Genomic DNA, 14,429 nt, shown 5'->3' with positions numbered 1-14,429 from the left:
TGGGCTGATCTGGCCGGGTCCCCAGTACCCAGCAAGGATGCTCTGTGAGGTTTCTTTTTCTTTCTTTCTTTTTTTTTTCTTTTTTGAGACAGAGTCTCAAGCTTTTGCCCTGGGTAGAGTGCTGTGGCGTCACAGTTTACAGCAACCTCCAACTCTTGGGCTTACACAGTTCTCTTGCTTCAGCCTCCCAAGTAGCTGGGACTAAAGGCGCCCGCCACAACACCTGGCTATTTTATTATTTTTTTGGTTGCAGTTTTTATTGTTGTTTAGCAGGCCTGGGCTGGGCTCGAACCTGTCAGCCTCCGTGAATGTGGCCGGCGCCTTACTCACTGAGCTACGGGTGCCGAGCCTCTGTGAGGTTTCTTGATGAACAGCTGGAAAGTCAGGGGCATCTGCAGTGGTTTAGGAGCCGAGCCCTAACCTAACTGATCCTGATGTACACCACTGACCACATGAGAAATGTTCCCGTCAGGAACCAAAAGAGAGCCCGGCCGAAAGAGGCCAAACACAGGCCCTCGCACGCCCTCTGCCTGCCCTGCACGTGCTCACTTTTCCCGGCCCACGTTCTAGCTGCCGGCCGTACCAATCTCGGGGGGGGGGGCGTCCTAGGGGAGAACTGAAGGGCGGGCAGTAGTAACCAGGCACGCCCTGGAGCGGGGAATCGGAGCTCACGTCACATACGACTCCACCTAATCCGTGTGGAGCAGGCCCCCGGTGTGGCCCTGGGCCCGCGCGGAGCCAAGGCTCGGGCGCTCTCCCCCCTCGAGGCGGCGGTGCGGCGGCGGGTTGGAACGGCCCACCCCGCCCCGTCCGCGTCGCGGCCCGCCCCGTTGTGAGGTTATAAAGTGCGGCGCTCCGCGGGCGAGCGCAGTGGCTGCCGCCGCGGCTCTGCTTTCGGCTGCTCATTTGGCGCCGCAACGGACCGCCCGCTCCCGCTCCGTGTACAGTAGCCGGCCCCTCTCCGGCGCCGTTCCGGGGCTCCCGTGCTTTGCGCGAAGCCCTGGCCCCGGCGGCCGGGGCATGGGCCAGGGGCGCGGGGTAAGGCGGCTTCCGGCAGGGCCGTGACCTGTACCGGCTTCAGCATGAAGACCCTCATAGCCGCCTACTCTGGGGTCCTGCGAGGTGAGCGCCGGGCCGAGGCTGCCCGGAGTAAGAGCCCGAAAGGAGGATCAGCGCTATCACGTGAGGGATCTGGGAGATGGGGTGAGTGTCTGTGGGGTGAGCTGTCACGGTATAGGGGTCTGCAGGGCCTTGGGGCTGTCATCCTGGGGTTATGAACCTGCAATGTTTTCCGCAAGGGGCTCTGTGGCAGGCTAGTGGGTGTTCATGAGAAGAGCGCACGTTGCTGGAGGAATTGCCCCTGCAGGTTGAGGTCTCAATTCCTTTTCTTTTGGAGAAGCTCGCTCCTCTCACTCTCCTACTCTCTCATCATTTGGGTCGGGGCTGAGGGAAAAATAATGCCTACCTAATCCTATTCAGGCAGCCTGGCATCGCAGTCATATCCAGGTTCATTTTCCACTCTGGCATTCATCAATTTTTGCTACCTCTGTTGCATTACTTCCCCTTCTCCGGCTTGTTCCCCTCATTTGTGATGTAGGAGTAATACCACCCACCCTTTTCAGTTATTACAGATATTCAAAAACTCCTCTCCAACCCCCAGTTCTGTTCCTGGCAGTTCGCTACCCTTCAGCAGGTGGAACAAGCTTTGGCAGTGAGAGACTGGATGGAGCAGGTGGCAAGGCTTTTGCAATCTCCAGGGAACATACCTGGCTGGGACAGGTGTGACACCCTTCCACCCCCGTCCTCCAACCCAGGCTCAGAAGCCCACTCCACAGGAAATCTGAGCCTGGCATATTTCAGAAGGTAGCGTGGAGAACCCTGAATGTCCTCCAGGGTCCAACTGAGGCCCTCAGTGAATCAGGCAAAATTGAGATCAATCTCCACAGTTTTTCACAAGCAAGGAAGAGCATCCTTTCCACCCCCACATCTCTTAACCTGTATTGGGGGAAACTGAGGTGGAAGAGAGCATGCCCATGGTTTTCTTTCAGCAGATGCCTTTACCAAGGGATTAAACACAAATCCCAGATGGGAGACCTGGGAAGTCTTCAGGCCGTCCTGGTCTGAGTGTTTGTTTTGCATAAAGCCTCTCTCCCTCCTCCTAAGCCTTTGTACTGCTTGCTGAGTCTCTTTGACTTGGAATTTTTTCTTTAGTTACTAACAATCACCTACTCCACCCACCTTGTTATAAAAATAAAATGTGCTAATTATGGGAATTTTGAACAATATAGACAAGAAGAAAGTGAAAATTGCTGGGAAATTGACTATCCAAAGATAGCTTCCTATTAGCATTTTAGTGTATTTCTTTATTATTTTCTTTACACACATTTTATAGATAAAATTGAACATATGCTGTTCTGAATCTTGTTTTTTTCTCTCTTAATGTTACATCATGAGTATTCTTTCTGTTAATGAAAGTCATTTATAGTATTCTAGTGGCTATGGAGCAACCCAGCCTAAAGCTGCATCACAGATTAACTGTGTCCTGGGCATTGACATTGCTCACAGTGATATGATTATCACTGTGCTTATCTTCCCCTCTTGGTCTGGGCTGCTCATGGCCCTTGGAGAAGTATCGAGCTGCTGTGGCCATCTTGGGGCAGGCAGCTTGAGCTGCCCTGTACCCCCAACCCCAAAGCCTCTGACAGTCCCTTGTCTCATTTTACAAGTCCTTTTCCATTCCCTTGTGCCCCTTGATGTCCTTAACAGGAAAGGAAGGGACTTTACCATGTTTCTGCTTTTAAAATATTTTTGCTCTAGGTAATGGGATTGAGATGCTATCTATAGTGCTTCTTCCTCGAGATGCCCTTCCCTTGGCTCTGCTGTCCACTGTCTGTGAACTGAGTCTTCCAAGGGCCAGTGACCCTGGAGTTTGTTACTCAGGAGAATTTGTACTCTAGCAAACAGTTTTAACTAAGTCGCTTAATACCCTAGTATTATATCAGGAGCATTTCCCCATGTTATTAGATCCTGAAAACATGTCTTTTCCTTATTGGGTGCAAGGAGTTACATCATAGAATGTAGGAAGGGCTGGTATGAAATGCAAACCAGTCAGTTTACCTTGCTGCAGTCTACTTTGGTGAAAGACTGGGTGGGGTAAGGGAGGGAGGGTGCTGAAGCAAATTTGTGTTATCTGGGCATCTCCATTAGACCTGCTTTCTACATCCTTGGTCCTTGAAGACACTCCCCAGTGGCCTAGTTTGCCTCTGCGGATAAGATCCCACTGTTGTGAGGTGGTGAACACGCTGTCAGTGGCGATATTCAAAGAGAGACCATGGATTCTGTGAAGGGAAATCCTATGATAGGTGAGAGATTGAATAGATACCTTGGCATCTGGTTTCTTGGTTAAAAGAAAAGGTCAGCTGTGGGAGCATGGGTGGGTAGTGCCTGCCAGGGGAAGGGGGAAGTCTGTGTTGGTATTTTCTAATCTCTGAAGGACTGTCCTGTGGAGGCTTGGAAGCTTGTCCATCTGCATTCCTTTCTTTGCCTTTGGACTGGGCTCTTTATTCACCCACCTGCCTATATCCTCAGGGTTCAGCACAGGACCCAGCATGAGATGGTAGTGGTCCCAGTAAAATTCTCAGCTGATTTATTGTGTGTTGCTCCAAAGAGCAAGGCCAGAAACAGGGTGGGATTATGTATATGTATTATTAAGTTTTTATGTACTGGAGGAATCCTTTCTAACAGCTGTTGAGGATTGTAGCAGGTTGGAGTGGGTGAGGATGTGCTTGAAACTAAATGTGTAGATTGTTGGGGACAACTCTGGAACTGAGGGTTGACAGGCGCCTAGGCCAGTCCTCAATCACAGAATGAGAACATCACTCTTCATGTGCCCTCCCTCCTTCAATTCTATGTAGCCTCCCTCTCCTCTTCATCTCTTCCCCAGCTATATAGACACCACTGTCAGGTTGTGTTACCAAGAGCTCATCTGGGCTGGGAAAGAAGGGCCAAGAGTGATATTTTATTAGCAGGCTGAGTGACGTGGTGGCTGGTGTGGAAATCCTGCTCCACCACTCCCCTCCTGCCCCCAAATTCTGCAGCAAGTACTTGAGTCATAAAAACATAACTGTTAGTGCTGGATCTGGCCCAACCCTCATGTTCCAGGTGGGAACACTGAGGTCCCCACAGTGAAGAGACTTTTTCAGGGTTAGCAAAACCAGATAAGAACCCAGTCTTGGCTTGCCTCCTTAAACCAGGAGAAGTGTGGTGAGGTCACAGAGGGCTGAGCACAGGATCTGTATGCCTAAGCTAGGTGCTCAATGCTTTGCTGAATGCACGAAGTTCCCTCTTAGTCTCTGTGAGAGAGTGACAGTTCATCCCTTCTCAAGCCTTTTGAGGAGGTGCCCCCAGCTTGCCCTGGTGGATAGCCACACCAGCAGCCCCCAGAGCCTTGGCTACCATGTGAGCTAAGCCTTCAGACTGTGAAACCCCACATGGGCAACCCTGCTGCTTTACAATGCCCTTTCCTACCCACACGGTGGTCTGCCTGGTCCAATGGCATTGCTCTGATTTAGTCTCATCTTGGCCTTTGTGTGGGCCACCCTTCTGCTCAGATCTTTGTAAAGCTGGATTCTGAACATTGAGTTCTCCTCTCAGAGGCCTTCCCTGGCTGCCCCATTGAGAGATTCACCCCCAATCACCACATCTTGTTTTACTTTTGTAGCACTTATCATTACCCAAATTATCATGTGTACTTGTTTGTGGAACTAATTGTCTCCCCCATAAGAATATCAGCCCCTTGGGTACAGGGACCTTCTCAGTCTTTCTCAGTGTTATGTTTCTGGCATCCAGCACAGTGCATAGCAGGTAGTAGGTACTCAGTAAATATTTGTTGAATGAATGAATCATTGATGAGACTGCCCTGATTTTCTTGGCAGGATGCCCTGCTTTTAACTTCAGTGTGATTTCTTGAGCCTTTCTCAGGCTACCTCTGTACTGTACCCTTCTGTGCTGGGTACAGGGGTTGTAGCTATTCCCTGTTCTGGAGATACCCACAGTCTGGCAAAGAGCTGGCTCTGGAGCTGAGTGCCAAGTGAGTGGAGCCAGGCTCACCATGGTCTGCCTCATTGCTTCCAGAGCTTAGAAGCACGAGAGTCAGAATCTCAGTCCTGCCTTTTTTCTGGGACATGACTAGGTGCCTCACTTCCTCTGTGGGGATCTCACTTCCCATATCTGGAAAATGTGGTCAAAATCCTTGGATTCTCAAAGATGTGAGAGTTAGAGTTAATATGAGTGGAAAGTGCTTTATAAACTATAACTTGTGGTGGTCATGTTTGTCCTTGTCATTTGTCCTGCGTGACATGTGCAACAGGCCCTGCACACAGTGGAGAGTGGCAGACCTACCTCAGGGGCATGCAGGAAGGCTTCACAGCAGTGGGGACTTGGGGCATGGGCCCTTCAGTTTATTGACTGAGCATCTCCTGCATGTCAGGCATAGACCTTTTGAGGAAGTGAGACCGGGGGAATGTATACAAGATGACAGTGCATCTGAGCAATGACAGGGAAGGAAGCAAGAGGAACTGTGGAAACGCGAAGGTGAGGGTGGAGGAACCTCATCACCCTAGGATCAGAGAAGGTTTCCTGAAAGAGGAGACATTCAGTCTGGACCTTGAAAGAATAGGAGTTAGCAGGGTAGGCAGGAACATTCAGGTACAGGGAATAGCCTAAATAGAGGCCTGAGATTTGAGCGGGAGAGGCTCAGACCTCTGACTGCAGACCCTGTGAGTGACCAACCTGCGCTGAGGTCCTGGAGTGCCTAGAGGTAGAGATACGGGAGGCAGAGGGTGCGCTGGCCCCCTACCTCCACATGGGGAGGAAGACTCGAGAGCTCTTGGGAAAAGAACCTGGTGCAGTCAGTTTCTTGGCCTCCATACTTTTGGGACTTCCTGGTATGAAGCTGGTGCTGGCCTATTTGAGAGCCCATGGCCAGGACCAGGGGTAGAAGTCAGGTCTGGGGTCTGTCTAGCCCCCTACTCTGCCATCAAACTGCTCTGTAACCTTACCCACTACCCCTTCCTGACTCTGTCTCTTCATCTATAAAATGGGCAAAAGTGTGATAAGTCTGTCTGCACAGATTACAGTGCACGCCCAAGGAGGCTGAACCTGAGAACCTTTTGGGCAAATCAACAGAAGCAAGTAATGTGAACTCCTTTCCTTATTCAAGCGGAGTTAGCAGTTCTGGGTTCTGCCTGTTTCATGTGTGACTTTGGGCATGACCCTGCCCACTTGGGGCTTCAGCTACCTCATCTATTCAGTGAGGACTAGATGAGAAGATGCCCTTGGGTTCCTTCTAGCTCTGCTGGAGAAACATATTTCCATTCTCGCCTCTGACTGCTGTTGGCCTATGAGGTCAACCACTTCCTCATTCTTGTCCTCAACTTCTTGTGGAAATGTGGCTCTCATATTGCCTGGAGCCAAGGTAAGTGCCCCAGAAGAACTTGTGTCCTCATGCTTCTTGTGATAGGGGCCTATGTTGGAGATTCCTTGGTGATATACCCACAAGCTAGTAATGTCACTATGGCAATCCCTCCCACTTTAGTAACTATTTGAATACGCTAGATCAGAGGATGGGAGAGGGGAAATTGGGCCACTGGGATCTTCAGTAGTCATGTCCAGGGCGCAGTTGTAGCTTCAGAGTACCAGGAACATGGCATCCTAAGAGCCTCACTTCCTTGGACTTACCTTTCAGGATTCTACCCTGCTTCATAAACACCAAATACATAAAAATCTAGGCCTCTGGAAAAGCCCAAAGAGGGGCTTATATTTCCTTTGGGGCTGCGATCCCCAACCCCTGGGCTAAGGGCCAGGCTGCACAGCATTACTGCCTGAGCTCTTCTGCCTCCTGTCTCCCCCAACCCCATCTGTGGAAAAATTGTGTTCCATAAAACCACTCCCTGGTGTGAAAAGTGCTCTGGTCTATGACCTATTAGGGACCAAGCCACACAGCAGGAGGTGAGTGGTGGGAGCAAGTGAAGCTTCGTCTGTATTTATAGCCACTCCGCATTGCTCACATCACTGCCTGAACTCTGCCTCCTGTCCCATCCCAATCCTGCGGCCCCATCTCCGTCCATGGAAAAATTGTCTTCTATGAAACTGGTACCTGGTGCCAAAAAGGTTGAGGGCAGCTGCTTTAGGGGTATCTTCTGTGGATAAAAATTCACTAATGAATTCTAGTAGAACACAGTAGGCTAAGTTGGCAGGATCTCAGATTTCAGCGGATCCACCCCAACTCCTTAATTTAGTACCAGTGGGGAAACTGAGAGGGAAGGAAGAGGCCTAGAGTTCCCACAGGTCTTAGTAGAGCCAGCATGCCTGGCTCCCTGCAGCAGACCCTGAGGACTGACAGTTCATGCAGGATCCTGATGGACCGAACAGGTACTTCCCACCCAGCTTACCAAGCATGGCCATGTGGTGGCTTTCCAGGAGTGTGGCTTCCCTTTTGGGCCAGATGTCCCAATAGGTCCCACTTTAAGGACACCTAATTTGCAAAATAGAACACTTAAGGGCGATTGTTAGTCTTTCCAGAAAAGAATTTACCTGCCTGGTATTCGGACCAGGTGGGTGGCTAGATATCTGGGTCAGGCCTTATAGGCACCTTCTCAAAGTTGGTAAAGAGAATGGCAGCATTGGTTGGCTCTCTTCCTGGCCTTTGGGTGGAGACCAGGACTCCCTGGCCTGACATTCCAGTCCTTCATGATGCCTCCCTCTCCTCTTTCTTTTCTTTCTTTCCAGAGTCTCACTTTCTTACTCCTGGTAGAATGCCATGGCATCATAGTTCATAGCAACCTCAAACTCCTGGGCTCAAGGCATCCTCTTGCCTCAGACTCCTAAGTAGCTGGAACTACAGGCACCTGCCACAACTCCTGGCTGTTTTTTAGAGATGAGGATGGGGTCTCACTCTTGCTCAGGCTGGTCTCGAACTTGTGAGCTCAAGTGATCCACCTGCCTTGGCTTCTCAGAGTGTTGGGATTATGGTTGTGAGCCACTGTGCCCAGCCTCTTCACTTTCTTTCCCCTCCCTCTTTATTTTTTTGAGACAGAGTCTCACTATGCCACCTTCAGTAGAGTGCTGTGGCATCATAGCTCACACCAACCTCAAACTCTTGGGCTTAAGCCTCCCAAGTAGCTGGGACTGCAGGTGCCCACCACAACGCCCAGCTAATTTTTTGTTGTAGTTGTCATTGTTGTTTGGCAGGACTGGGCCAGGTTTGAACCCACCAGCCTCGGTGTATATGGCTGATACCATAACCACTGTACTATAGGTGTCAAGCCCTCTTCTCCACTTTATCAACTAGACTCACACAGTTTATGTGCTTCAGCCTGACTAAACTACAGTTAATTCCTCACAGTCTCTCTTCCTTCCAGGGCTTTGCTGATGCCATTTGCAGGACTCCGCTCCTGAGCTGTTTTCCTCCTGGATGACATCCCTAAGAACTCCCTCCTGCTGGGCTGGGGGCCTACCCTGGATTCCTGGCCCTGACCGACCCTCTGTACATAATTATTTACAGCCTTGTCCCCCCAGTCCCATCTGGGACAGGCAACCCAGGAGCAGAACTCTGCCTCCAGCAAATACCCAAAAAGCAGAGGAGGGTTAGGACCTGGAAACCCTCCTTCTAGTGCAGAGCCTGGCATGTGAAGGGCGCTTGGAAAGCACTGTTGTATGAATGTTGATGTTTGGGCTCCATCCCCCTCTCCCTTCCTCTGGGGCCTTTGCTCTTACCTCTGTAACTAACCAACACCTCCAGCTGGAGGAGACTTTTCCTTCCCAATTCCTGAGAATGCTCTGTTTGACCCTCTGTCATGGCACAGGTCAGTCAGCTTTGAAATGGGGTATCTGTGTTCTTGTCCAGACCCTGTTTACCATCATAGTCCCCTCAAGCATTCAGTTCAGGAGACACTTAACCAAGCACCTGCCCTGCCTGGCCCTGTGCTGGACATAGGGACCCAGATGCATGAGACATGGTCCATGAAAACACATACCCTTTCCCATAATGAGAGAAGGCTGAGTACAGGGGTGAGATGGAGTCATATGGGGGTATAGTCAATCCAACCTGAATGGGGGGAAAGGAAACCTTTCTAGACAACTTCATGTGCAGGGCTGGACTGGGACTCTAATAGCAGCAGGCATGACCCTCTGAAGCTGGAGCTCTTCCACAACTGACTCTTTTATCACGTGTGGACTCTTGCTGAAACATGCCTGCTTTAGGGGGCCTGGAAGAGAGCTCATCTCTGACCTGGATGAAGTGGCATATCTTTGGCACTTGACCTAGCTTCCTGGGCCTCTTTGAGGCTGGAAGGATATGCCAGGGGTCAGTATGGCCATTCCTCTCCAAGCAACTTGTACTCAGCCCTTTAGGGGAACTTGGAGGTGATTTCCTCATTCACCTAGGTCTAGGGCAGAGATTAGGTCCAGATAGGACCCAGATCTGGTATCCCCAGGGCTGGGGCTTGTGAGCAGGATGATCCCAAGGTCTAGGGCAGAGATTAGGTCCAGATAGGACCCAGATCTGGTATCCCTGGGGCTGGGGCTTGTGAGCAGGATGATCCCACACACACAAGGAGCCCAGGAGGCTGTTCATATCTCTGCTGCCTCACCAGCATCTTTCTGGCTCCCTTCCCTAGGATAATCAGATTCCTTACAGCAGTCCTGGGTCATAGCTAAGGAGGACACTGACTCTCAGGAAGGGAGAAATGTGTTGCAAGGTCTCACAGCAAGTAAGAATCAGAGCCAGAGTTTGAATCCTAAGTCATCTGTCACCTTCACCTCTGCTCTCAGGTAGGGCAGGCATTGTTTTGCCCAGGAGAGGCCACCAAGACTCACTTGGCTATTAAGCAGCATTCATGCACATTTTTACTTTGTATGAAGCTCTTGTGTATACATTATCTCACTTAAATCTCACAACAATCTGGTGAGGTAGCTATTAGCTCCACCGTACAGATGAGGAAACTGAGGCTTGCCTAGGAAGCCTTATCCTGGCCACATTTCCTGTGAGTGAGTGGCCAGGCTTTCCTGACTCTGCCTCCTCCAGTGCCAGTAGTAGAGTGGGCTGTCCAGAGGCAGCCTTGACCTGCCCACCCCCTGATTCCTGGTGTGTGCTCAATGCTGCTTGCCCTTCTATCTCATTTGCCGAAATTATTTTTATTCATAGTGCCCATCACTGCCTGACCTGATATCATACCTTAATACATCTGTGGTTTCTTTCTCCCTCAGCAGATGTTAAGCTTCCTAACAGCCAGGTCATTATATGCTGTGTTCACTATTTCCCTAGTGGCTTATGTTAATACTTGACGCCTTGTAAATGCTCCATGCTTTGGACCTTATCTCTGTCCCCACACCCCTCCTCCAGAAAGCCACCTTTAACTACTCATTCCAGCTTCTCTATTCTTTGCTTCTGTTTTGGGCAATCATGCAGCCCCCTGTCTGGGCTGGGGAGCCTTGGCCTGCCTCATTACCACTCCCTCCACATCTTTGTTCTGGCAGTGCCCTCCGACCACAGTGCCCACTTTCCTCCTCTTTGCCTCTCAGATCTTCAGGACCCTGGTGCGGCCTCATGGCCTTTTTGGAGACTCCCCTGCACTACCCTTACTCTGCTGCCCCTGCTCATAACACACAACTGGTGACCTTGCACTTCTTAAAAAACTCTGGTTTTGCTTATTGTTTATGCTCCTCCCCACACTAGTAGATGGTAGTTACCACCTCTAATCACCTGACAACTCCAAATGTACCTCATGCACATTTTCAAAATTTAATGTTCCCAGCAGCCCCAGAGCTGGTGATTGTTACCCTCATTTTGCATGTGAGAAAACTCAAGCTGAGATAGGTTAAGTGACTTGTCTGAGAGCACAGGGGCAGAGTCAGCCCAGGGCCCTTGTCAGATCTAAGGGGTTGGGGCTCAAACTCTGCTACCCTCAGGAATATGTGAGAAGGACCCCAGGAAAACAGTGGTTTCATCAACCCTGAAGTGCAGCCTTCCTGGTTACTGTGATATCAGATTTTGAGGAAGAAGGTATTCAGATACACCCATCACCACCATGAGCCTGTGCTAGGCCCTGGGACTTAGGGTCTGTGGCCACACAGGTATGGGCAGCTGTGGGAGCTCGACATGTGGAGCACACAGGGGCAGTGCACATTGCATGCACCGCCTGTCTACATGAGAACATCCCTGTGAGACTTTGGCCATGGTGGCAGGCAGAGCAGGTACCCTTCCTTAGTCAGAGTGTGTTCCTGAAGCCTGGGTGTGGACTGGCTTATTCAGTGGGGACCAGCCCTCAATAGGCAATCACTGGAGAGATGATGAGGGATGTGGCTCCCTGCACCCTGACCTCACACAAGTGATTTAGCTTCTTTTGGCTTCGCCTCACTCAGGTTCCTTCTCTCTGAAGTGGAGCTGTCAGTCCCTGCCTTGTCTAGCTTCCTGGTGGCACTGGGGCCCTGTGTAGACACAGGGGAAAGGGATTGCTTTCTGGATGGTAAGAAAGCGGCTTCAGGTCTCTCTGGCAGTTCTGCTCCCTCTGCCCTTGCCAAGTGTAGGAGTAAATGAGCTGGGCAAAATAAGTGATGCCGGGAGCAGCTATTTGAATTGGCTGCCAGATAATTTTTCTTCTTTGGCCTGTCTCATCTCTCCCCACAAAACAGAAGCACCTATAGGTATGGAGGTTCTGTTCCTATCATAGGAGGGGAAACCTGTGCTTAGAGAGAAAGGCTTAGCCCCATCTCTGAGCAGCCCTCCTGCCCAGCAGCCCAGCCAAACTTGGGCATCCAGGCTTGCAGGTACCTCCGTGGCTTATGAATTTACAGCCACACAGTAAAACCTCTGTGAGCTCCTTTTCTGGTGAGGCCCTGTGCAGGGCTCTGGGCACGCAGACAAAGCAAGTAGCAGTCCTGGAGTCACTGGCAGAGGGGTATGTCCAGGTAGAACTGGTGCTGTGAGAGTGTGGGTGTGCTCAGGGTGGCAAGGGAGCAGATTGGATCTGGGACTTGGCTGGATGCTTAGGCTCCATTGTGGCCCCACCTAAGAGTTGGAAACAGGCTGGGAGTGAAGGTGGTGGCATCTGATTGCAGCATTGGCATCCTCACCAGCTCCTGCCAGACCCCTCCCAGCTGTAGCTGGGGCAGAGGAAGTGTTGACAGCTGGGTAGCAAGGGCTGGCAGTGACCTAGGGATGCCTAACTGCACCCTTGCTTCTCACTGCCCAGACAGCTACGCCAGGGCTGCTGCAAGGAGGTGAGGCCTAGGTCTTAATATCAGGCTGGGAGTCCTCAGAAGGGTGGACACCAAAGATCATAGAGTTCACCCTCCTTGCCCCCACTTTGTAGATGTGGAAACTGAAGCCTGAAAGGTGAAATGCTTGGCCAAGTTGACATAAAAGTTGGTGGCAGAGCTGGGACTGGAACCCTAAGACCTGCTGCCACTTTATCTGCAGCACAAGATACTTATTCCTGGCATACCCCTCTGAAGAAAAATAGGTCATTCATTTTTTCCCACCTCCGCCAACTTTGTTGTGGGAAAAGAGAGAAGGAACTTGGGGAATCTGCAGCATGGGGGCAGAAGCCGACCTGGAAGATGGGATTGAATTGAGTCCAGCTCTGCCATCTTCTGGCTGAAGGACCTTGGCCAGGTATCACCATCAACATGGGGTGGTTGTGCTGCCTTCTTTGGAGAGTTCACTCTCGGTCATCTTTGAGAGTGCAGTATACTACTATCTGTGAAAAGAAAAAAATGGGGATTGCTGATAACGGAGTCACAGGAGACCAGGTGTCTATGCAAGTGCTTTTGGAAGCCCTGAGCCCTGCAGAAGGGAGTCCAAGGAGACTGGGGAACAGCCAGAGCAGAACCTTGTTCTTCCTCTGGCTTTAAGGTCTTCTCTGTTGTTCCAGTTGAGGAAATGTCATCAGTGTGATTCCACACTTCTCCCCCAACCAGGAGTGGTGCCCTAACACAGCTGGTTGGCCCTGACCCAAAGGTAGGAGGCTAGATAAGATGACTCCCAAGGCACCTTTTCCCTAAACACTCAAACCATTGGCCTCAGAGTCCTATCTGCAGTCAGAAACAGCCATGAGAAGACGTCTGATGGCCGTCTCTCCACTGCCTTGCCTTTTTTTCCTACAAAGCAGGAGGTGGTGGCTTCTAGCTGTCTCACGCCCATCCCCTGTCTTGTCCTACCTGTCTTTGCACTGAGGTGCTTTAAGTAGTAGTGTTTTTCCAACTTAATCACATGGGAATCTTATTAAAATGCAGATTTTGATTCAGTAGATCCAGGCTGGGGCCCAAGATCCTGCATTTCCAACTAGCTCACAGGTGATGCTGATGCTGCCATTCTCAGACCACACTGTGCGGGAAAGTGCTAGAGTACATTTTGTCTTGTCTGTAGCCAGGGTATACAACTTACCGCAGATACAGAAGGCCTCACCTACCCCTGCTTCTGTTTCTCCTGCATAGCTCAGTATGCAGAGCCAGCGACTGGGAGATGACTTGGCCAGCTAGCCCTCGGATTTGGGGTTCAGGCCTGTGCTTGGACCTTAACTTCCCTCCTTCCTATACTCACTCATGCCTGTCCCCACATGTAGGCCCGAATGAAAGACCCTCATGTATAAGCATGTGACTAAGTCATTTGTCAGGCTGCACTGCCAGGCAAGTTAACCAGGCCCTGAGCATGGCCCACCCTCGGACCTGCCATGTTCCCTTTGCATAGGCCTTTGCACTCAGTAGCTACTATGGGGAAAAGGGAGGAGTTTTGGGTTTCACGGCTCTTCCATCTTCTCAGTGTTCCAGTGTCCCTCTTTGGACCTCAGTCTGCCTGGCTGTCTAATTACATTATACTAGATAACTCCAGAGGGCCTCAGGCTTCAGGATGGGCTATTGGCCAGGTCTGGAGGTGGGAAGGTCCTATGATGGTAGGATTTTTATAGAAAGGGGCAATTATGAGTCAAACCTGTGGAATGGCTTTGTTGTCAAGCCTCTCTGTTTGCTTTTGTGAGTTCACATACTGCCACCTCCACCCTAGTTATGCCTGTGGATTGTTAGATACTACTCAGTACCCCATAGGTGCCATGCACTACGGATATGGCAGTGAGTGCTGTGGGCTTGCTTGTGAGGTCACACAGTGAGTAGAACTAAGGTTTAGAGCTGGGTCTGACTCTTCTGCTACACCAAGCCCTTTCCTCTGATCCATCAGGCCCAGTAAAGGGGATAGGACTTTGTGTCCACCCTGAGACCTAGCATTTCCTTCTTGCCTCCTAAAATGACAACAAAGCAATTGTTGACTTTTAGCTGTTGAGGGGCACTTCTCTTTCTAAACTCTGCTGTGACTTTGTTGCTCTATAGATTTTGAAGAAAAGCAAGTCTTGAGGGTAAGGCTCTGCACCCCTCTCCCT

General features: G+C 50.7%; 1 protein-coding gene across 1 annotated transcript in view; it reads left to right on the top strand.

Annotated features, from left to right (window-relative positions):
- The first annotated feature begins 824 nt into the window (after positions 1-824).
- DGAT2 (diacylglycerol O-acyltransferase 2) overlaps positions 825-14,429 on the top strand; it is a 33,998-nt gene continuing 20,393 nt past the window's right edge. Inside the window, exon 1 of the mRNA XM_003780888.3 lies at positions 825-1,203. Coding sequence (XP_003780936.1) covers positions 1,083-1,203 — 121 coding nt within the window. The 5' untranslated portion in view covers positions 825-1,082. The remainder of the gene's footprint in view (positions 1,204-14,429) is intronic.

Source organism: Otolemur garnettii, unplaced genomic scaffold (genome assembly GCF_000181295.1).
Source record: "Otolemur garnettii isolate 467f Iridium unplaced genomic scaffold, OtoGar3 scaffold00001, whole genome shotgun sequence".
Classification (NCBI taxonomy): Eukaryota; Metazoa; Chordata; class Mammalia; order Primates; family Galagidae; genus Otolemur; species Otolemur garnettii.
The sequence above is the reverse complement of the archived record's forward strand: the minus strand, read 5'-3'. Positions and strand labels throughout refer to the sequence as shown.